Below are 24,082 nucleotides of genomic sequence, written 5' to 3' on the forward strand. Positions count from 1 at the left end.
ACAGGGCGTCATGGAACAGTAGTAAGAGAAAGGCACGTTAATTTGCAGAAGTGTCACAGCTGAAAAAAATGACATGCGACACATGTAAATTGATCTAAGTGGGTAAAAAAAAAAGAGTTAAAGAAAGAACTTCTAATCTCTTTTCACCTCTTGACCGCTAGAGGGCGTTTCGCTTCTCTGCTCGTTTTACGTCACATGAAATGGTCACATGACTGTCAGGGGGCAAACACAACAGGAAGTGAGTTTGTGCATCTTTGTTGTAAGTATTTCACTTTTCTACAAAATTCAGAACAAAACAGAGCGACAGCTCAGTGCTTCAGTTTGACAAAAAACGAGTTTTTACTCGTTCAAGCTTTAATAACCGACATTGTTGTTTTGCATGGGAAAACCAAACTCCACTGATTTTATTTCAATTCAAGCTAATCTTGGTTGTCCACCGAGGTACGTAATTATTCAGCAACAAATGAAAAGGTTTTAGTATCAAGATACTCCTCTTGTTAATTCGGCATACGTATCTATTAAGTATTCTCAATAGAATACTGAAACTGTCCTCAAAATATAACATGTACTCCTATCGTTTGGCATGACGGGTACATGTCAGCAACTCGTCAGAGCTTAAACTAAACATGGATTTTAACACAGATGTGTTGAGATACATTTATTAAGCATCACAGAATTAACCAGTGTTCAATGTCTGCTGCGGTGCAGAGTTTGTGGGACCTTTTCTGTAACTATACGAGTTAAAAGTTTCGATGGTTTTTTGAATGGAGCTCGGTTAGTTAGATTGATCCCGTTAGATTAACGAAAGGACGGCATGTTCTGATCCCTTTACGCTTGCAACACTTTCAGAGTGCGTTTAATTAACTGATTAATATATAGTTTATGTATACCTATTTATGTAATAACTGTTAATGAGACGAAATTCACTAAACAGATGCAGCTTTGTAACATTGTTTGAATAAGTCACTCTGGCATGCCTACTTTAGAAATATGAGTCCTGTGGTGATACCTGGATGGTTACTGTTTGGTTTTTGTGATAATAAAATAGTATTTCTTTAGGTCTAACAGTACATCTGTACTTCCTTAACGTCCCCGAAGGGCTCTGTAGCTCCATGTACTTCCAGAAAAAAGACACATTTTCCATCACTGCTATTTCTCTCTCGTTGTCCAGTCAGTGTGGATTTGCAGGCCGGGTTGATGTGTCAAAGCTTTGTGTGGACATCCCAACTACCCTTTTGTTTTTTCATTAAAAAAAAAAAGATCAAATGCCTGTCCCTCCTGATAGATCTCTATTATTGTTCAGTTTACAATATGTTATTCACAGATGTTTGAATGGTTTCCTTGATTTCCTCCTGACCTGTTGTCTCTGTTTCACACAATTATTTAGAAGAAAATAAACAAGACAACATGATTTTTCAAACTATATTGGTGTTTCTGTACTTTAAGGTGTTTTCTATTTCACCTTGCAGGATCAGAGGTCATCATGGGGTCTGCAGTGGAGAGGACAGACGAACATGTGAGAGAGTACCTGATCTACCGAGGGTTCACCAGCACTCTGAAAAACCTGGATAGTGAAATCAAAGCGGACAAAGAGAAAGGCTTCAGGGTACGACTGAAGGAGATTCAAACAGTTCACATTTCAGAGAAAAACCGTCACGTCATTTTGCTACATTTTGTCTTTTTTAAATAGTTTTACGGTTAATTTTGGTTTGTAATCACTGAGCAACTTTGCACTGCTTAAACTTGTGTATTGATAGTCATCAGATTTAATTCAAGCCACATTCAGATGACTGGCCCCACAAACATATTGTTTAAAGAAATGAAAGACAAAAGCTACAGCCTGATTTGCCTTTCAAAAGAAAAAAAATAATGAATAGAATAATATTTCAATAGAGACAGCAGCCAGCTCTGCACTGTCCTCTTTTGTGACCCATTGGCAGCTGCCAGCAGGTCACACACAAGGCTGCCAACGGGTCACTAATAGCACTTGCCCTTATTGGGAAAAGGTGACGAATGCATTTACTTACTACCAGACTAGTCATTATACCTGTCAGATGAAAAGAAAGAAGAGAAGTAAGTCTGTCTCTGTAAGGATTTGCTCTGTAATGTTTTCAGACACTTGGACTAACAATCAGAGTCTCTCAGTGGCAAAAACACAACTTCAGGTGGAAATACTTTTACTGTTTAAATTAAAATGTTGCAGCTAAATATTACTGATTGTGCCTGACTAAATAATTTACAGTTTCAAATTTCAAGACTTGTTGCACTCTTCTGTTTTCCTGCTCTTAGGTGGATAAGATCATCGACCAGCTGCAGCAGTTTGTGCAGAATTTCGACCTGTTTGGTCTTAAGGAGTACTGGCTCTACCTAGACAGACGTCTGTTCTGCAGGTTGGAGGATGTTTACAGATCAACGGTCAACAAGCTGAGGACCAGCCTGTACAGATACTATGTCATCAACACCATCCAGGTAACTCCCTGGAGAGAAGTTCACCCTGGTAGACTGAATGTGTCTGAAAGAGAACAATATTTTATGCTGCTCTTTTCTCCTGCAGAAAGGAAACCTGGAGAAGACTCAAGAGTTTTTCCAGAAGCAGGCATTAGAGCTGCAGGGTCAGGCGGAGTGGCGTGATTGGTTCATCCTGCCGTTTATACCTGCTCCTGAGCAGAACTCTGCCTTCTCTCCATATTTCTCCAGACAGTGGGCCGACACCTTCCTGGTTTCACTGCACAACTTTCTGTCTGTCCTCTTCCAGTGCATGCATATCCTTTTGATGGATCCACAGCTTTGTAGTTTAAATTTGCACAGCAATGAGGTTTAAAAGTCATGAATCCTGAGTCTGTTTTAGGAAGAGCTATACTTTGTTTGCCATCTTTAACTGTTTCCACCCCAGCCGGTTCTGCTGAGTTTCGATGCTGAGGTTCAGAAGACGACCAGCCTGACAGAAGAGAACGAACAGCTCCGCCAGCTGGTGAGAACAAAATCAACCGTTGGCAGTCTATGAGAGTACAAATCCTGAAATTTTATTTATTTTTATTTTCCTGTTTTATTGAGAAAACTATCCCATAAAAACAGGAATTTGAAATTTAAAGATATTTCTAAAAAGCTTTCATCATTGACCAGGCATGAGGGTGTTAATGTGGATGGTGATTGACTCCAATAACCTTCACCCAAAATCAACTTTTGCATTAAATACAGAAAGCAAGAACTGAATTCAAAAACTTGGCAGACACTGGTGTTTCAGTGTAAAGTGTGACCCTGTTAACTGGTGACCCCCAGCTCACAATCACTGACATGTTCGGCTCAGCAGTGAGCAGTTAGCATTTGGCACGGTGACTCTTAACTCCAAAACACCAGTTGCTCTGTAATGGCCAGAACTGGATAGGAGCTGACTCCATGGTGTAGGATTTTTTCTGGAAATTGAACACAGAGCAACCAGACATTTTTATGCTGCTTACAATTTGAATTTAGTGTTTGAAGAGCAATAACTCGTCTGAATGAATGGAGCTGCTTCCTTTGAATTGAATTGAAAAATTTTGTTTTTTGGCAGAGTGCAACAATATTCCTCAGCCTATTTTTGTTGGAGATGCTGAGGTTACCAAACCAACAGATCATTGCAAAGGTTAAAATAAACTACTGTTAACAAAGGTTTGAGCTGCCACAGGTGGTTTCTTGCATCACCACCATCAAGGACAGGACCATGTCCGTCCCCATGATCCTGCAGAAGGCTTACAAGCATGCAGTCATCTGCAAATTTAAAGATGAACCTTGACTTGAGCATGCTCTTACAGTCATTAGTGTAAAGCATGAACAACAGAGGTGACAGGACACACCCCTGAGGCCAGCCTGTTGAGCACAGCAGGGTCTTGGACAGAATTCCATCTCTGGGGTCTTGTTGTCAGAAAATCAACTAGCCAGCTTATGGTTCCAAACTCAATGCTGAGTATATTCAATAGTCTGTTATCGAGAACATAACGCTGCATGCTGTTATAGGCTGCCCAAATGCGTGTGCATATTTATGATGATGTGAATCCAGCTTCTATGAGATAGTATCTTGCAGAAAGTGAATGCTATATGCCACCATAGAATAAGAAAGGTTTTGAATTTTAAAAAAAAAAAAATAGATGCTCTACAGAGATTTTGCTTCATGTATGAGCTGTTACATGAGCATGTATGCTCATGTAACAGCTCTTAAGTCTCTTAAGTACAAAAAATTCAATAATTGAAGTCCAGAAGGGTTTGAACAAATTTAGGATTTACTGTCGCTAACTTTAGCGACAGTAAATCCCCAAAATAAGCTTTAAGGTTCAGCAAAAACTAGCTATAATATTAGTTAAAATGTCTTGAAAATCAAGAACAAAAAGTTCTGTCATTCAGTCAATAAAATACTGACTTATTACCTCTAAGTTTTTATTTACTTAACAGTCTTATAATAGAGTAAAATGTTACTCTATTTCTGTACAGTATTGGTTTATCGGCATCTGGCATTAATGTATTGTTGATACTTGTGTGTCCAAGTCAGTTGCTGTTTATTTGCTTGGGATGTCCCCAGATCTTCCCACTTCCCTTGTTTGCACCTGACCCATCTGTCTTCTCATCCAGCTGTTCGCCCTGCAGACGGAGAATCGAGACCAGAGAGACGGAGTCGAGGTGGTCCACCACAAGCTGCCGGTCTACGTCCAGAACATGGACCGTCTGGGAGACACTGAGCTGTGAGAGACTTAAGATCACCACTATATCTTAACTGATGACTGACTACAACTAAGATGGCTGCCACTCTGACACATTTATTTATTTATATACAGTTTATTAACACCAAGATGGCTTTATTATGGATTTAGATACTTTGAACTGAAGATAAGGATTGGATTTCTTGTTGTTTATTTTTTGTGTGACACTCCATTGGTATATCTAAGATGGCTGCCATGCTTGTAATGAAACTGAGGTGTTATTTGTTTGTGTAATAGTATTTGAATATATGTCAGACTTTTATTTTGGTGGAGCACTTTAAACAGTATGATGTGTCAGTACAGATGGCAGCCATCTTAGAAGCTCCTTCAATGATCTTAACATGAGAACCAGAGCGTAACTTTCTGCTCTCTCTTGCACTTTGTCTCTATCCTAAAGTATCTCTTTTATTTCTTATCCCCAAAAACAAGAGCATGCAAGAACTTTTGATAATGTGCACACCTTTGTATGCTAGCTTGTTTTTCTGTTTTACCTTCCTGCTATGTTTTTAAATGAAGCTCACTAAAGATACTTTTTAATTCTGCTAAAAAGTAAAGCTTAAAATTTGGATCTGAGATTTACCTCTGACTTAAAAAAAGATTAAGTCAATTGGGATACGTTTTTCAGACTCAGTTTCCAGGATTGTAAAATTGATGTAGTTGATACTTTAAAGGTGTGACTTGTGTTTTAGTTTCATATTTATCTCGAGGAGAACGGAACAAGACAGAGCATTTTGCTGTTAAAGAGAAACGTTGACCTCATTTATCCTCTTCCAGAAGGATTATAATATTTTTTTAAACTTTTGGGAAACTTTTACACAGAGTTGTGTTGCATTCACTGTAGAATTAAAATCTGCTGCTTCTTTTAATAACAAAATAACTGCCTTTTTTAGTCAGAGTGAAGTGTTTTTATGAAAAAATCTGTTTTGTTTTTCTGAATTGATAAGGGTACTTTCTAGTTGTTATTTCTCATTACATTTCTGAAGTATTTAGCCAGCCTGTGTCAGTTTCAGGTGTATCATCTAATGTCAACAAAGCAGCCAAGTTGACTCTGACGATCATTCAAAGCCCAGAACCGGCTAACGACTGCAAAGTTTTACTGAGTTTCCAAGCCAGCAAATTCACAACACTTTCCAAATTACTCAGAATTCATCAATTCAATATGGTTGGATAAATTTATTTTGACTCAAGGGCTGCACATGCTCAACCGCCTCCAGAGTAGCACCAAAGAACAACCCCCTGTCCCACACACACCACACGCTCACACACACACAAAAAAAAAAACAATCCAGAGGCTTAGAGAGAAACATATGCCAAATGAACTCTCAATTTGTCGCATATTATTCTTAAGGCACAAAATCTACACAAAGCAGATAAATTAGAAAAGATAAGAACAGTATGACACAATAAACGGCAAAGCCTTAAAATACTCTTCGTATAATATTGATAGAAGTGGGCACAAAGGAATACAATGGGTTAGGCTCTGCTAAGACATTAACATCTCATTTCCCAACCCAGATCTAGCTTGATTAAACCAAACAATAGAGGCATGAGGTTTACTTAAAGTGAATCGAATGCGAGGATGTCGGGGTAGCAGAATCTTCTTATTTCAGAAAAACAGAGCAGATTTTTTTGTGAAAACCACACAATACTTAAAAGCACACAGAGCAGCAGATCATTATTTGAGTTGACATAAATAAATGATTTATTGAAGTATTTTTTAAATAACTTATTGTAAATGCTAAAGTATTTATGGTTTATTACATTGTGTGCTGTGATGTGGTTTCTGTTGCCAAATAAACAATTCACCTCATGAATTGTTGTTTTTTTGTCCGTACACTATTACTCAAACTCACACACTCAGGGATGCCACACACTGACAGAGTAGAACAGGCTGATGAATTTAATCATTTCTAAAGTTTATATGAGTCTTAAAATATATTTTAACATGATGAGATTTCCAGCACAGGAAAGTAAGTACAGTTGTGGGTAAGAAGCTTGATTAAAAAAATAGGTCACTTGTGGATTACAAAGAACAAGATGAACACAGGTCTTTTCTGAGCCCTGGTCGAAAATGTCAAGCCAAACCACAGTCAACACTCACATACTAGTCATGAGTCTGATCATGTGAACAGACGGCAGGTTTCCATCTGAATACTGAGCCAACATCAGTGGTCTGAACAAGGCAAAGCATGCTGCTACTTGAAGTCGCCTGTGTGTTATTTAGGAGGTTGTTTCAAGTAGTGGACCCCTAAGCAACACTCATATGTTCAAGATTGGACAGAAAATGTCAACTTTGACTTGACCCTTAAACCCAATTAGTTCAGATTTCTCCAAGGGGTAGAATGCAGGAAAAGTTAATCTGGCTTTTAACCAAAAGTTGGCACAAGATCCCAAAGATCTGTCACTGTAATTTTTGTTTCTAAATTCACTTTGTATCAAAGCCAGTGCAGAACTTCTATATCATCTACACTCATGCTGCTCAACTTGTGCTCGGGGCCCATTATTGTGTAGACTGTGAGAAAACATGGACGCCGTCTTGCTCGGCTCCAAGTAACGTCACCACAAAAACTGCAAAAACTGGAAGCATTTAGATATGGACAACTCCTCTTAAGTTTCATTTGGTGACTGTGTTGCTGCTTTCTGTAGCATAAACCAACAGTCCTGGTCAATATTCATTGCTTTAGTGGGTCAGCACCCCATCAATATCAAGACCCGTTATTAACAAAACAGCTTCAGTGAGCTGAATTGTTTTTGTGGCCAACAACGTAATCAAGTCACTGAGGTAAGTGACACCTGTAACCTGTCTGCTCTATGACAACCTGTTCTCTAAATGGTTCAAGACTATCCCATGAGCATGAAAGAGAAAAAAATAATAAAGGAAAGGAAAATCTGATGAAAGGATTATTGCACTTAGTTCAACGTGCTGAACCGACTTGCAATCTGTCAGTTTCAGCAAATGTCAGGTGGGATGGTCTTAAAATACCTGAAACAAACAATTACATTTCAAGGTTGTCAAGTGCTAAGAGGCAGGTGCATTGGTGTCTCCATTGTCTCCATTTTGGTTTCAATGTTGGCTCCATTTGGATGGAAATTAAATGAGCAAGGCAGTGATAAACCAGCCAGGGTTTTACTTAAAACAGGCAACAGTTAAACATGACGAGTCTTAAGCACATTCACAAATCATACCTAAAATGGTATAGCCTTAAAGTCTACTGAGCATATTAACTTGGTGGCGTAGACTTTCTTTTGCATAGTATCGCTGTCTGCTTTATCTAATGACTATCTGCAAGTTGTGTATTATAATATTTTGTTCTTTGGTCTCTTTTGGGTTGGCTCTTTTGATTGACCCTCCTAAACTTCGGCCACTTCAAACTTAACATTAATGGATTGATTCTGAACAGCTGTTTTTTTAGCTCTTAACCCTCAGGCTCTTTAAAATGGTGACTGTGTCATATCTTTGACTCATTTAACGCTCTGTCAGCTAACTTGTAAACTTATTTTCTCTACTCTCTTAGGGACTTGGTGTCAAGCACACGCACTGCTACCACCACCACCACTCCTTCCAGGAACTTCTTCTCTACATTCCTACCCCAGGGCAAACGCACTCCAGGGAAGCCGCCTCAAGTCACCACCGGGTCCTCACCAAGCCAGGTAGCAGTGGGCAGGAAGGACCCAGCGACCAATCCAGTGAGAGCAGATTTCAAGTTAAAAACTGAACTAACTTGATTCAACAGTTGGTTTTATGTTTGACAAATGATTACTTTATGGAGGGAATGTTTGGTGGAGGTACAGCTAAGGGGAAGAAGGTAAATGATGAGGAGTAGGGGCCCCAGTAAAGAGCCCTGGGGCACACCTGAAGTAACGGGGTAAGACTGAGAAGTGAAAGTTTTACCAAAGTTCATCCCTTTAATATTGCTTACCTAAGTGTTCAACGTGCTTTCAGTGGGAACTTTGAAAGTTATCTTTGATTTGATTTTGATTGATTGAAAATGTTTATTTTGAAAAATGTAAAAGCAAATAATGAGCAAAAAATATCTTCAGACAAACAGAAAATTGAAATATAGAAACTGCAAAAAATAGCAAACAATCCAAAATGAAAACAAAAACAAACTGTCAAATTACAGATGTAACTTCTTCCTAGATTCCAAATATTTGCAAAGCCTCTAAGCCTAGTTATAATGTAAATCTAAAACCTTTGAGTGTAGTTTCTGTATCTAAAACGTATTTGTTTCCTCTAGCCTGCAAAAACAAAAGAGGTGGTCCAATCTAAGGAGGCCAAGCCCGCGTCGAGCCAGGCATCCACGAGTGAACCTGTGAGCTCCCAGTCCCAACAGTCCACGAACCAGTCAACCAATCAGACCAGACACAAGAGGATCCAAGAGCATGAGAAAGAGAGGAAGGAGCTTTTCTCCAAACCACCATCACAGGTACCTGAAAACTGTGTTTCTCATCAGTTTTATATTTTTCTATAGATTGATTTGGTTTCATTAACTGAAATTAAAACATTTGCGGGTTTGATTGTGAGATAGTTTTCAATGTATATGAAGGAAATTACTTTCTTTGAGCTTTTTAGCTTAGCTTGAAACTCACCAGAGGAAAAAAAAAAACAGCCTTAAGATAAGAAAAAAATCATTTAACAGTGAAAAAATGAGTACAACTTGTTTAAAACAACACCAAATAGTGACAGTATCTTTCTGTGCAATGTCTTCAGGCACCAGAGAAGAAGGTGGAGGTGGGAGAGGTAGAGCCTGTTACAGAATCCTCCACTGACCCTCCAGAGTCTTCATCCTCAAACAGCAAGAGCAGTGGAGGAGGAGCAGAGGGAGGAGGCCTGTCAACAGAACAGCCTTTCATCAAACTCAGCCAGGAAGAGTATGGAGAACACCACTCCTCCATCATGCACTGCAGGTTTGACACTCTCCCACTTTACCTGGACTGGTCGTGCTTGCAATATATCACACATCAACAGACTAAACTCAGCCTTTATTTCTTCCTTTGTGTGCCAGGGTTGACAGCTCTGGACGCCGGGTTGCCAGTTTGGACGTGGATGGGGTCATCAAGGTGAATCTATACAGTTCAACTTAAACATGGTGCTAACAAATGATGCATACAGCTGTATCTAAACAGTTAATACCTGAAACACTCAATACACCCCTTTTTTTAAAATCTTCTCGTCATCTACCTTAGGTGTGGTCATTCAACCCTATCATGCAGACTAAAGCCACCATCATGTCCAAGTCTCCTCTGCTGTCCCTGGAGTGGGCCACCAAACCTGACCGACTGGTAGAGAAAAAACACACATTATGGATGTAGTATAGAGATATTACTGCAATGTCAATGTTTCTATGAATGCCTTGACATGATGAGGTGAGACAACTCACATCAGCTCTCAGTCCTGGTTATTAAAGTGAATTTAAACACAGAAAACCAGTAACATATTTGGCCTGTCCAGTAATTAATTGCTTAGTAATAAATAAATTTTATTTGCTATAAAAAGGAAAAATGAAAAAAAAAGGAAATTATTCCTGAAGCAGTCTTTATTAATGTTCCATAAGAGAAACTGCCCTGGCTGTGAGAGTATTTTTGAAAATTTTTAGTCGGTTTTTGTTGAGTTAAGTAGAGATTAAGGACTAAATTGGGACAAGTCTGTAAAGATCACAAAATCTAGCTGTTCTGTGTGTCTGTGTGTTTTCTCCTCTGTTTTTTGTATGTGTGCTCAGTTATTACTTGGCAGTGGTGTCGGTACAGTGCGGCTGTACGATACAGACGCAAAGAAGAATCTCTATGAGATGAACATCGATGAAACTCATCCACGGTAAGCCAGACGGTCTTCACATGAACTGATTAAGCTTATCTTGTGTATAGTTCTAAAGCTTTGGAACTTGTGGCCTTTAACTGTTACTTTACTTTGAAAATCATATTGTCCAACAAGAATGGTTCAAAATTTGGAGATGTGCCCATGTGTTTTTTTTTTTTTTTTGAAACTGATATAACATTTTCAAAAGATCTTTTCAATTGTACCTCTTATTTTTAACTGAATGAGGGGCGTGTATTGTTAAAAAATGTACTATTTAAGGGTCCTGTGGTTATAAGTGGTTTTGGACGAGTTCCAGCCTATTTAATCCCTACAAAACTGATAGTAGTATAATCCACTGACATGCAGATGTGCAGTCTACTATTCTGATAATAAAACCCCCTCTCTGTGTCTGTCAGTATCCTCTCCCTCGCCTGCAGTCCCAGCGGTTCGTCCTTTGTGTGTTCAGCTGCAGCTCTTAGTCGATCTGGAAGCCTCGATGCTGTTCCTCGACTTCCTATCCCTGTGTCAGGACAGCTGCTGCTGTGGGACACCAAGACTGTCAAACAACAGGTTAAAATCAGACCATGCTGGGATCATTTATACAATTACAGCTCTTTTTTTAAACTGCATTTTGTGAACTTTTTAGGACTTTGATTGACCTTAAAATAACATGTCCACATTTTTAGATATTTTTGTTATTAATTGTGCAATAATCTCATCTCAGCAAATCTCATTAGTCAGCCAGGAATCTCTGGCTACATGTATGTTACTTCAGACAAAATGTTTATGTGAGTCCAGTATCTGTAATAATCAGAGTCTTGTCTGTTTTTTCTCAGGTCCAGTTCTCTTTAGAACCTGAACCAGTAGCCATCAACTGCACAGCTTTCAACCACAACGGAAACCTGCTGGTGACTGGAGCTGCTGATGGGTTCATTAGATTGTTCGGTCTGTGAATATCATTTTTAATTCTTTTGAGGCTTATACTTGTTTTTTTTTTATTATTATTATACTTGCCCTGTGTGTGCAAACATGGCTCTACTTGGGATGATTTCTGAGTATGAATTTAATGTTCACAAAGAACTCTAACCCTCTCTGCAGACATGCAACGGTATGAGAGTGCCATGAGCTGGAGAGCTCATGACGGAGAAGTTTACAGTGTGGAGTTCAGCTACGATGAAAACACTGTCTTCAGCATCGGGGAGGATGGAAAGGTTTGCTGCTTTTTGATTTTTCAGACCCAAATGTGTAAATGTGACGTCCAAGGAGCCTGATTTTCAAACATGTTGTTATGCAGTATTGATCTCTGGAGAAAAAAAAACATGGAAGTTTAATTTAATCAGCAAATGTATGTTCAGTTCATCCAGTGGAACATCCATCGATGTGGGGTGAAGCAGTCAGAGCAGGTTTTACCTCAGGATGCCACCGGGCCCTTCGTCCTGTCAGGTTACAGCGGCTACAAACAGGTGAGTAATTTTTCCATAGAGCCTCCATAATCTGATTAGACTGAGGCTTCTGGGTGGGATCAAATATTAAATATGTGATATTCAGACAGAAAAGTATTTTATCGGACTGGGTAGTCCAGTTTTATTTTTTGTTGTTCATTTGTAACATATAAGAGCTTTAGCTTGTGTTGTTTAAGACTTTATATATATTCAGGAGATAACTTTGATCCAAAAGAATCCCAAGAGATTTCCTGATCAAAAAAGAAGTTGACTCCAAAATAGAGATTCCACAGTTATAAAAGAGTAGACGCAGTAAGATAAATCTGTCAGCTGATTTTTTTTTTGGGAGGGGGACATAAAACAAATAAATCCTATGATATGCCTTTCTTGTTCAGGTTCAGGTTCCTAGAGGTCGACTCTTTGCCTTTGACTCTGAAGGACAACACGTCCTGACCTGTTCCAGCACCGGGGGACTCATATACAGGGTAAATACACATTCATCTTCATTGTTTCATGTGCAACTGATGTAATCAAAATCTTAAAATCATAAACTTTTTGAAATCCTCTTTAATTTTCTTTTATGTTTTTTTTCTAATTCATTCATTTTTTCACAAGTTACATTTTTAAATATGACCATTAAAATATGTAAACTTCTAATTGTGTCTTATACAAACATAATATCTTTTTGTGTAACTTTCAAGCTTTTATCAAGAGCTTAAATCAGCCATTGTTTTTCTTCCTTCAAAACAGACCAGAAAGTTTTCAGTTTTGCTTTGTTAAACATTTCCATTTTACTTTTTTTCTCCCGGTTGCTTTAATGTGAACATTATTATGCAACATGTAACATGTTTATTATCTTAATATGCTGACACGCCCATCTTTGCCTCCCTTGTCTTCAGCTGACCAACGGGGAACCAGCTCTGGAGAGTGTGTTGTCACTGGGGGGGCACAAAGCTCCAGTGGTGACAGTTGATTGGTGCTCAGCAGTGGACTGTGGCACCTGCCTGACCGCTTCCATGGATGGAAAGATCAAACTTAGCACGCTGCTGGCACAGAAGTCTTAACTGAAGATCCAGGGATGGATCAGAGGTCATCAAAACATATGAATAAGTTTTCACAACAACAGTATTAAATTAAATGCAGCATGTCATCTGTATCTAAACCGATTGAGATGTTATAAATTTACTTTAACATTAAAATCCAACTGAATATAACCCTGAGAATGTTTTGATCAGTTTTTTCTTCTTATACATGCATTCACTGGTTTTTGTTGGCAGAGGAGTTGATCCGTGAAAACCGTATGAAATTGATTTTAAAAGTTTTCTGGAAGTCAGTGTTCTGAGTAAACAAACTAGACAATCAAGAAACACCCCAGAGTGACATACCGTTGTAAGTTTCAGTGATAATTTTCTCTGCTCATGCTCATGGTACAGATGATTTCAGTTGTATCAGCATTGTAGTAAAACGCCAGCATTTTTTATTCATCATAGTGTTATTCTCTAAGTACATTTTTTCCTCATTTTAATATGTATGATATACAACATTAGATTCCCGGGATTCCTTTAAAAAGGCTTTCCAGCAGTGGCCGTTGTACGCCATAGGGGGCGCCAAACACTGTGAATCATAATTCTCTCGGACGAAGAAGAAGCTGGAGCAACAACAATAACAGACGGCTAGCTACTGTAAGAAGAATATCTCACAAATTTCCGAATTTGACGCGTAAATCCACTTTTGACGCGTGCATATTGTACGTAACCGCACTTAGAGATCAAATCAGAGGTGCACGGAGGTAAATTCCGACGTTATTTAGTGTATTTGCTGAAATATCATGCAGCAGTTGTTGTGACGTGCAGACGAAATAAGCTAACTAGCTGTACCTTTGCTTGTTAATAGTTCGGTTCTCTGGTTCGGTTCTCTGTTTAATGTCACTGAGCTCCGGTACCGCGTGCAGACATGGAGAGCTTGTACAAGCGCAAAATGTTCGCGTCGATGCGGAAAACCAAAGTGGACGCATCGAAGAAGCGGCAGATCGGCCTACCCGCCTCCATCCTGGACGACAGTGACGAAGGCTCCTTCTCCTCCTCCTCCTCTTCTGGTTCCCAATCCGACTTCCAGAGCTCTCCGGAGGAAGACAGCGAACAGGAGGACAGGGATCGCAGCGACTCCGGGGCGTCTTCCAGTGATGACAGCCGCTCCGTGACCCGCAGGAAGCGCAGGTTTCTGGGAGGCGACGACAGCTCCTCTTCTTACAGCCCCGGTGAAGACGAGGGGGACGAGGATGAGGATGATGATAAAGCGGACAGGAACCAGCCGAAGAGGATGGTGCAGCCCAAGAAGCGGAGCAGGCTTCAGCGGCAGGACGATTCAGACTCGGATCATGCAGAAGAGAAGCGGAGAGAGGAGGCGGAGAAGGCGAAGAAGAGGCAGAGACACAACAAGCTGCTGGCTCTGTCCCGGAGGATGAAGGCCCGGGTCCCGAACCGAAGGAGGAACCGCATTAAGCAGGTAAAACTTAAGACACGTACGACAAATACAGCCCTCTGTTTGGCATCAGAGTCACAAAAACTACGTTATATTTACATATAAAAAGTAATCTATTTTATGTCAGACTGACTAAACTGACTCAAAAAAATAAACCCACTGACAACTGAATTCTAATATCAGCCAATACTGTCAGGATCCATGGCAAAATACCACATACCCTTCTGAAAACGGTAACAGAAAAGAGAAGATGGGGTAAATTTTCTTAATAATTAATTTATGCTCACAGATAGAAAATAGAAAAAAAAATATGGTGGAAGGTGTTGAAATCTTTTCTGAAGCCACATGTAAGCTGGCCTTTTAAGCTTTTAAGTTGGTATAAGATTGAAGTTTGTACTAAAGCCAAGTTTTATTTTGGGGGTCTTGATATTTCTAATTTTAATTCCTTAAGGTGTGTAGTATCCATGGAAAAAGATACACTTTTAAAACCTTCATTCTCAAATGAGGAACCTTGTGAAGTGTTGCTGTGCGACTCCAGGTAATAACAGGGACTTACAAATATCACTTAGCTACCATAGTGGGATTGCAAACTCCAAATGGTGAAAACAAACAACTCTAGAAAGAGCTGTAACTGCACAGAAATTGCACATTGTAGACAGAACTCAGTTTAGAACATTGAACATTATGACATTTAGAACTTTGATATCTTTGAGAGACCCCAAAACAGCCGGTATCCTTACTTACTAGTGCAAACTTAAATTGCGATACTCTTGGAATCAGAGTCTGCCTATATTTTCCTCATCAGTGCATCTCTAATCTGAAGTCAAAGTTGAACTTTTGTTCATATTTTCAGGGCGGGGGTGATGAGGATGAGTCTAAAGAAGCTGAGGATGATGCAGATGACGGTGAGGTTAAAGACAGAGGCAGTGGACAAAACGGAAACAAGAAGGAGCCTGCAGAGGATGATGATGAGGAAAGCAGAGATGAGAAAAAAGACAAAGATGAGGAGCCGGAGGATGAGGAGAACGACAAAGGTGAGGAGAAGGACGATGAGGAGGAGAAGGAAGAGAAGGAACAGGAGTAGACTCTGCAGGAGAACTAAGATGGAGACTGAATGTGAAGAACTTTTGAACTGACTCATAACTGTTATCTTGTGCTGTTTTTTCTCCATCTAATGCAGAAACAGAAACACTAATGAATGAAGGTACCAGGTTTCATAAGCCACATACAGAAACAGAGATGGACTGCCTCACTTACCCAATGACACTTTTATTTCTAGGTGTGCCTGAAATAGGACACAAATTAAATGCTTTAAAATTTAGTTTAAAAAAAAAAACACTCCTGCTGATTAACTGTCAGATGTCCAGTCAAGTCAGTTCTATTTAAAACATCCAGAAGCTCCCGATCATGTAAAAAATACAACTTTATACCAGAAAATTTATAAAAAAAACATAACTTTAATGTTAGTATAGAGGAAAAAATTAGATGGTATTAGATGACAAAGGTGTAAACAGGTATGGCAAAGTTACTGTGAATCTCTTTTACAGAGTTTTAACCTAACTCCTGTCGTTATATGAGGGGTGAAAGATCCTCAGAGAGCCCATACTATGACCCGGCGTTACATATATGTATCATTGAACTGAGTAAACACGGATAGTGACAGTAAATCAGCAGCAGTACACTCCAAACTGGAGGATCACACTACAATAAAGGCAGCCTTGAGGGTGAGCATTCAGGCAGTCCTGTGTTGCTACTCAGTAGGCGGGACTTCATCAAGGTTAGCAGACATCTCATGTCATGTGATGCTCATCATATAGGAATACAAACTCAACCAATGGCAAAGAGAGCTTCAAGTTGCGGCCATGTGTTTTTCTGACTGACTGCTACAGCTCTTACTGTGTACAACAAGTGGCTGCCAAGGCTTCTGGGTAATGCAGTATTTAGAGACATTGAAAGTACCCAACAATAGCACTCAGATTCTTTTTGTTGCAATCAATTTCTTTTAACTTGTTAAAACATTAGATTTAATCAGTTCCTGCAAAGCAGACCTTCTTATTTCTGTGTCATGATGTCATGGTATGACCAGCTTCTTGCTGAAGTCAGCCAAAGATCCAGACGGAACAATTTCAGCCACAAACTGAAACACCTATATGTTTTAAATGTATGGTGGCTTTGTATTTGTTACAAAATGAAGGCAGTGCTTGCAGGAGTGTCAGTATTGTTTGGCAGTTCTGTTCATCCCTCTCTGTCTACTAATTCAGAACATATACATTTTCTTTGCTGCTTTACTCTGTTTTATGTCTTTGTCACTTGTATATGTTTAAAACTTTAAAACAAGACCTATTGAGGGATAAATCTTGTATCCTTTAGCTTGAGCTCAAAAATAGAACTGCAATGGTTTTGCAGTGAACTGCGGCCACTAAATTGCTGGCCAGAGTCAAACTGTCCTAGTTGTGACGTTTAGGACCTCTGTCCTTAAATGCCCTTTTTATTCTCTTTTTTTTCTCTTTTGATCCATAAAGCTGGAAACCTGTCAAAGTTTGTTTACTTTTGGTTGTATATTCTAAATTAACTGATAGGACTTTGATTTTTGACTTCATGGAAAAGTAAATGATGATGCAAATCTGAAGTTCAAGCTTCAGTGATATTTCTTTTTACTGAGGCTTTCTGCTGTGTCTCACTCCTGAGTAAAAGAGTCATGCTTAAGTTGATGTGCTGAAAGTCTGGACATTGTTGAAGAGAGTTTAATGTATTTCCAGCCTGGTCAACGATACTTTGAATGATGTCCTTTAAGTTATGGCTTTGTTTTCACCCAAAGATGATACTTTGGTCTTGCTGCGACACTCGGGTTGGGCAAGGAAGGACAGTGAGATGTGGTCAAAAGTTCCAAAAACTACCAAAGATGACACAACAAACATTTTAAAGAAATTTCTGTATAAGTATAATTCAAGAATTTGGAGGTATTCCAAGTCAAAACATAAAGCCTGATTGTTTTAACATCTTTGACTTCAATATAATTTAATTTCATTAGAGCAAACAGAAAGGATGGACAGAACTTTACAAACAAGATTCAGACCGTAAGATGAATTAAAAAAACCATTTTCTGTTATTCTTCTATAAATTCATGAGAGACTCTAGAATAATTCAGTGAACAGATTGCAATTTAGTTTTTGCACATACTGATTTGTCTTTTTTGTAAACATTCATGTGCAAAGGAGAGGAAATGCAGTGTTTCTTGTGTACAGAATTACTGAGCAGCCCACTTTCATGCTTTCACGCTCCTTTTCTACTCATTTCTTCCTTTCTCGAGACTGCTACAGTGCTTCTTTACTCATGTAAAAATTGGACACCTTGTCCCTAAATAATTTTTTTAAATATCCTGTTCATTTTTTTCTTTTCCTCGCTTTGGCTTTTTTGACTTTACTTTTGCTTCCTTTCTTTCTTCCTTTCTATTGGTGTGTTTTGGTGCACTTGCATTAGAAAACAAAGGCATAACTGATCATATATTAAATGTGTTATGCAGACTTATCCATAAGTCAAATGTAAGCTGGTAGAATACTGACTGTAAAGAGTATTTTTTGTCCAGTTTCAGTGAACAGCAGCTCAAACTGAGTTGACATTTTAGGTGTGGAAGCGCCTTGTGGCCTTTTTCCCTTTGCTTTTGCTCAACTATTAGATTCAGTGTGTAAAACAGAATTGTAACATACACACTCTAACATACCTTTAAGTTACATATCAGTGCTGTGTTGACTTGTTTTTCAGTGTATTTTGGGGCTTTCATTGCTGTATAAAGCTTGTCAGACCAATCTGCTCTGTTGAAAACACTTCTTTTATAAATAAAGGTTGTTTTTTGACCTTGAAGTTGTGTTGGGAATAATTTCCTGGTAGTGTAAAGGTTATTTTTTGCTCTTTATTTAGAATTCCATTATAATGTTAAAACCACATTAAAAAGTGCTGAACCTCCGTTACAAATTATTAAGAGAATAAACCCAGAAACGTTCTCTATTTCTACCGGGGCAAGTGATTGGCATTTAACGACTACATCAATCATGATGCTTTGGTAAAACTTCGTTATAGCAATTAAAGCTTTTTGATTAATTATGTCAAACGGATCATAATTTATAATTCTTTGTATTGTGTCTTCGTTAGTTGAGATACTGCTGCATTCAGGTGGTGTTGCAAACTTCGGAAAAATGCACTCTTATCAAGACGGAACAACAAGGCAGGATTTTGGAGTTCAACTTACCGACCTGAAGTCATATTGTGTTCATATTCTTATGGTGAACAAACAGTATTTCGTTCATATGTGGAAACTTTTTAGTAATTCGTAATACAGTTCCTATCAGATTTTAACCTCAATGGAATTCGTAATATAGTACTACCATTTGTTGTCTCACAGTTTAGAGTGACCTCAGCACGATGTTTTACTCAACATGAGGCGGGTGCCTTACCTGGACCAAAATGTCACTTTTCACGAGCACTTTACCGCAGAGACACATCGTAATCGAAGACTGACATTTAACTTTGGAAACGAGACCACCCGAGGAGCACATGAATGTAGCACAAGTTAAGTACTCGCGTGACCGCATTTCCGTCTTTGCCGCCATCTTTGTTGATGGCAGTGAAGCCTGCACGGAGGAAATCCAGCAGCGCTGCTTCGTTGAGGTTTAGTCCGTGTCTCAGTGCAGGTCATTCGGGCTGCAGCCATGGTTCAGACGTGCTCAGCGTATGGCTGTAAGAACCGCTACAACAAAGACAAAGACATTTCCTTCCACAAGTAGGTTTATTTAAACTGTGTGTGTGAAGTAGTAAGTATTAGCTGTCCAGACATGACGAATAAGCACTGAAACGTCCGCGAATAGTATCACGAGACAGTTGAGGCAGTGCACCAGTCCGCCTTCACTAATCCACCTTTTTTAGGGTTGGCCACTTGTCAACAGGACAAGGATGATACACGACAAGAAATTATGTTTCTTTTCCCTGTAGGTTTCACTGGACAAATCGGGTTTTTAATTACTCACCTTACACCATTACTAATTCTCAGTTTTGTGTCAAGTTTGCCTCATAGATCCCCTTCCTGTGAAGTGACAAGTTTAAGAACGTCCTGTCCACAATCTTTATGTCCAGTTCATTTGCTATCAACACTTAACTAAACCACAGTTCCGTATATTTATCGTCTGCTGAATGTACCAGAACACTGTACGTGTTCATAAAACACCAGTGTGACAGGGGTAAGCATGCCTGCTTCATTTAAAATCTAAACGGAGTTTGGTTACAGCTGCTTGAAGTCCCTTGCTTGTTGCTTGACAAGCTAATGTTAGCCAACAGTCCTGTCTGATTAAACGGTGTAAACATCTGGAGACCATGTATGTTTGGGCATGTGAGAGCAGTCCATATTTATTTATCAATGCATATTAATCTAACTTCATTGGAAAGGATTTCTTTGGAAGTGTTTGGGAAAGGTTCAGTTCCGTGTCGATCACAGTAGGTCTAACAAGTCACTGGCCACTTTCAGTTATCTGCATGGTGTTTACTTTATCACAGCCGCCTTTTAACTAATAATGTAACATATTAATTAAATAATTTGCTCGTTTTCTTCAAAAGTTTAACATTTTCAGTGTCTAGTTGTTTATCCACTGCTTTTTGGCTGTTGTTTATGATACTGAACTGACAAGTTTTACTATTACAGCAGTATGTATTTATTGAACTTTGACCATTTGAAATACTCGGAACATAACATGAATTAAAGTGGAGCTTTCAAGTGTAATTTTCTGAGTAAGACATTTTATTTACTGCTGCCAAAAAGAAAACCTTGCTTCATAAGTGCTTTCTGGTCATTAAACAGAGAAAATGTCTTCATAGTGGACCTCTGATACAAATTTCCTTGACACTAACGCAGAAGTATGGTTAACAGTTATAACTCAGTTTGATCGCTCTCTCTGTAAAACTACCAAACTCCATGATGAAAAATGTTGATGTACTTCTCAAAACACAGGTTTTACTGGTCTTTTACTGAACAAGTCTACCAAATTATTTTTTTAAGGCCCATTGAAACATATTTCAACTGGAATTGTTCTATTTAAACATACATCAGTTATTATAAGCTCATCAATCAACCTTTGTTAAGGTTTTTGTCATTTTCAAACCTTCAGTCATGTCTTAAGATTATAAATTTGACCATTTTACTTTATTTTATTTTAGGTCATGCTAAATATTTCTTCTGTTTCCCAAATTTCTGATCTCACACATTCAACCTTTCATCTATTTTTTAAAGGTTCAGTCCATTTTGGATTCTGAAATCTATCTTGAGCTTTCAGCCAAGTATTTTAGAATTCTTAAGACTAAATTGTCAAAGATTTTTTACCATCTGTTAACACAAAGGGGTTATAGACCTCTAGAAACCAGTGCCAAAACTACAGTAGTTCTGGTGTTGCTGGTATAGGGTATGAGGACTCCCTAAACTGTGCTGCAGCTACATCTGCATCCGAAATGTCATCTGTTTAAAGAAGTTTATAAAAATTTAAGTAAGCAAAAAGTTAAGTTGCAAACTTTGCCCTTGAAAATAAAAGGAGACAGAAAATGTGTAGAGAAAAACACATTATCCAATCACCATTAATGGGAGCCAGGATGTAATGACTGCAGTTTGTGTTTCACCTGCTTTTCTTCTCTATTACTCTTCAGTCACCTGTTAATGATGTTGATCTTTCTCAGGTTTCCTCTGGCCCGTCCAGATATTTGTGGTAAATGGGTGGCAGCAATGAGGAGAAACAACTTCAAGCCGACGAGGCACAGCAACATCTGCTCGGAGCACTTTGCCAAAGACTGCTTCAAGATGGAGTGCAATAACCGAGTACTGAAAGACAACGCTGTGCCGTCACTCTTCACGTTTAACCTCAGCATGAAGGTGAGCCCCAAGAGTAGTCCTGTCCACCACTGAGTTGATACACATTTGATACAGGGTGTAAGAGCTGTCACATGGAGACACTCTAAATGCTGCAGTGCAGTTAGACCCTATCTTTTTGTCTTTTTGCACAGAATTACCTCAAAACCTTGAAATAGTTTTGTTAATCACGCCCTCTTTGTGTTTTTTACCTCAGACCTTGGAGGATCCCTTCACCTCAGAGATCCACTTCCCCCTCCCTCTGCCTCTGACCTCTGACCCTGTGGCAGCTGTGATGAAGGAAGAAGTGGTGCAACCTGCAAGGAGCATGCCTGACATCTGGGGTGACACAGTGTCAGTTTCCTTTGATCACAACTACACGGCGGAGGACTCGGCTCGGCAGAAGAAGCGCATCGATTATCTGGAGCGGCAGCTTGGGATCCTGAGGAAGAAGCTGAAGACGGCGCAGCAGAAGTGTCGGCGGCAGGAGGTTAAGCTGAAAAGGCTGAAGGCGGCGTATGTGAAGCCAAAGACCAAACGTGAGTTGCCCACAGTTTTAGGAGAGGGATATGTGATTTTACCGGAACATGTCTACCACTCATTGAAAGGTATCAAGTAAACAAGGAGCAGAAAGAGATCAGTGAGGTGGGTTTAAGCCGGAGGCTGTCAGCAGCAGCCAGGCGGTCTGCTGAAGAGATGCTGGGTAAGCGAACCCTGAGCTGAAATCTGGAGGACTTTGGATCAGGAAGGAACAAAGGATGTGGAAAACTTCAGTCTGATTTGATGGAAACAAAAAAAAACTCCTTACATATCACTTTTTTTTTTTGTTTACTTTACTTTACATTTGATAGTCTTTCTGTTTGGGATGCAGTGAAACGACTTTGAGAAGAATATCAGGGGTTTGGTTGAACTGGAACTCTATAAAAATCTTTCTCTGCATAGAAACACAGCAGGTTATTGTGACTCTCTGGAGTCTTATTATCGGTGGAGAGGCTGTGCAAAAGTTCAGGTTGGAGGTGGAAGGTGAGTTTATAAGATGGTTTCAGCAAAAATAAATAAAACCACCGTGTTAACCCTTGTACAAGCCAAATTTTTTTTTTGTGCGTGTGTGAACTTCAAACAGGCTACACATTTCTCTTTCCCTTCTCTGGTCTGATGTCTTAAATTATGAGAATGTATATCAAGAATGGACTCACACAATGTCAATTACAGCCTGCTGTAAACTTTACCAACCAATTCTCAGAATGAGTTGTGAGTGTTAAAGGACAGCAAAAGTGCCAAAATAGCGAGATACCCCTTCTTTAACTTCAGTCCACTAGCTGTCTAAAATCCCCCATCAGGTTTAATGACACTGGTAATGCCACTGGACACACAAAGAAAGCAGCAGATCTTGATTGTTTTGACATTTTTGTAGCACTACATTGCTCCTTTCTTTAAGAGGATGATAATCGTCAATACTTGAATTCTGTTGCAACCCACTTATAAACAGACAGAGGTGCAAATATGTCTGTCTTTGTCTTAAAAAAGCCTTTTATCCACAGATGTTTTTATTCATCCTTTGACAGGATGCCGTTTTAGGATTGTGGATTTTTCGCTGAGTTTTTGTGTTTTGGGGTGAAAGGTGGCTGTGTAAACGGGGCCGAGGAGTCACTTGATGAAGTGTCGTTACCCCAGTCCATTCGTAATCAGTAGACTTACAAAAATATATTTCCTACGGTGCTTTCACATTGGCTCACCCCAACTTCAAATGGAAATTTTGCAAGGATTTCAGCTAAAAAACATACGAGTAGGGATGAAAATATTGTCAGTTTGCACTCACAGGTGCAGCTCGCCTTGGTTCTCAATTTATTTACAGAGAGAAAGCATGTGTTAGCCTCTAAAAAGTATCAAAATGCAGCAAAAGTCCTTGGTGTTAATTAATGTTTACTCTGTACAAAAACAGAATTTGACTTGAACAGACCTTTGCCTTGTCATGAATAGGTCTCTGGGGATGTTTTTATCAACTTAATCAGGGCTTGAAAACATGGAGCCCCTGAAGTCCTGCAAATGTGATGATGCTATCATGTTTAAAAGTTACTATTGATCACCTTTGTGAAACTTCATAGGCTCTCTGGAAAAATTTCTTTGTTTTCTTTGAAAGCTTTACATATTTAGTTTTTCTTTTCTTAACAAGCGTAATTAAAAAAATCATAGTGTGTGCAGAATTTTGTCTACACTGACACTGAAGCCATAACAGCCACCCTGTCTGTTGTCCTCACAGATCTACACGTTTTGAAATCTGACTGATCAGACAGTAACAGTGTTATACTGCGCTGTTCTCAAAAATACATTTAAAGATGCCATAGTTAAAAAAAATTACCTTTATAAAATCACTTTGGTATTTCAATAAGTAACTTCATTGTCACATGTTCAAAAGTTTTCAAAACATTGATGACATAACTCACTCACATGCATATGAACGTTTAACATTAGCTGATCATACTTCAAACTTATTTCCTGAACAGTTAACCCATTAAAGACATTTTAACATGTAAGCTTTTCCTGTTAACAACATAGCAGGAGTAATAGTTTAGGCCAGCAGGTGGTGCTGCAGAGCTGCATTAGGCTCAACCCTGGAACCTCTGCTCTTCTTTTGACCACTGCACACACTGCACCACCTGTGAGTAGAAAATATGTCTCTTATTTAATTTAAAAATAAATTAATCACACTAAGATTAGCTATTTAGATTTTACTTACCTGGATGAAGTTCAG

The 24,082-nt window shown here is 39.0% G+C and overlaps 3 protein-coding genes across 5 annotated transcripts; all 3 read left to right on the forward strand.

Annotated features, from left to right (window-relative positions):
* Positions 1–161: 161 nt before the first annotated feature.
* Positions 162–13,184, forward strand: wdr91 (WD repeat domain 91). Of its 3 annotated transcripts, none has more exons than XM_074689886.1 (18): positions 162–259; positions 1,470–1,606; positions 2,290–2,469; positions 2,555–2,761; positions 2,888–2,971; positions 4,603–4,712; positions 8,246–8,381; positions 8,969–9,157; positions 9,442–9,638; positions 9,737–9,791; positions 9,918–10,013; positions 10,451–10,545; positions 10,944–11,097; positions 11,364–11,472; positions 11,626–11,738; positions 11,883–11,990; positions 12,365–12,454; positions 12,869–13,184. In XM_074689886.1, exons 2-18 carry the CDS (start codon positions 1,484–1,486, stop codon positions 13,031–13,033), a joined length of 2,211 nt encoding a protein of 736 aa, XP_074545987.1. In that variant the 5' UTR covers positions 162–259; positions 1,470–1,483; the 3' UTR covers positions 13,034–13,184. The 3 variants fall into 3 exon arrangements, with proteins under 3 accessions (XP_074545987.1, XP_074545985.1, XP_074545986.1); XM_074689884.1 differs by having other exon boundaries at positions 164–259; positions 8,246–8,417; XM_074689885.1 differs by lacking the exon at positions 162–259 and adding an exon at positions 276–441 and having other exon boundaries at positions 8,246–8,417.
* A 426-nt stretch (positions 13,185–13,610) lies between these two features.
* ccdc82 (coiled-coil domain containing 82) lies at positions 13,611–18,241 on the forward strand. The gene is made up of 2 exons (XM_074689887.1): positions 13,611–14,474; positions 15,304–18,241. The coding sequence occupies exons 1-2, from the start codon at positions 13,923–13,925 to the stop codon at positions 15,532–15,534; spliced, it is 783 nt and encodes a 260-aa protein (XP_074545988.1). The 5' UTR covers positions 13,611–13,922; the 3' UTR covers positions 15,535–18,241.
* Positions 18,242–19,028: 787 nt separating this feature from the next.
* Positions 19,029–23,487, forward strand: thap1 (THAP domain containing, apoptosis associated protein 1). Its single transcript, XM_074690507.1, has 3 exons — positions 19,029–19,227; positions 21,162–21,354; positions 21,548–23,487. Exons 1-3 carry the CDS (start codon positions 19,157–19,159, stop codon positions 21,947–21,949), a joined length of 666 nt encoding a protein of 221 aa, XP_074546608.1. The 5' UTR covers positions 19,029–19,156; the 3' UTR covers positions 21,950–23,487.
* The last annotated feature ends 595 nt before the right edge of the window (positions 23,488–24,082 follow it).

This window comes from Halichoeres trimaculatus, unplaced genomic scaffold (genome assembly GCF_033239565.1).
Source record: "Halichoeres trimaculatus isolate MK-OKI-2021-1 unplaced genomic scaffold, fHalTri1.1 fHalTri1_scaffold_16, whole genome shotgun sequence".
Classification (NCBI taxonomy): Eukaryota; Metazoa; Chordata; class Actinopteri; order Labriformes; family Labridae; genus Halichoeres; species Halichoeres trimaculatus.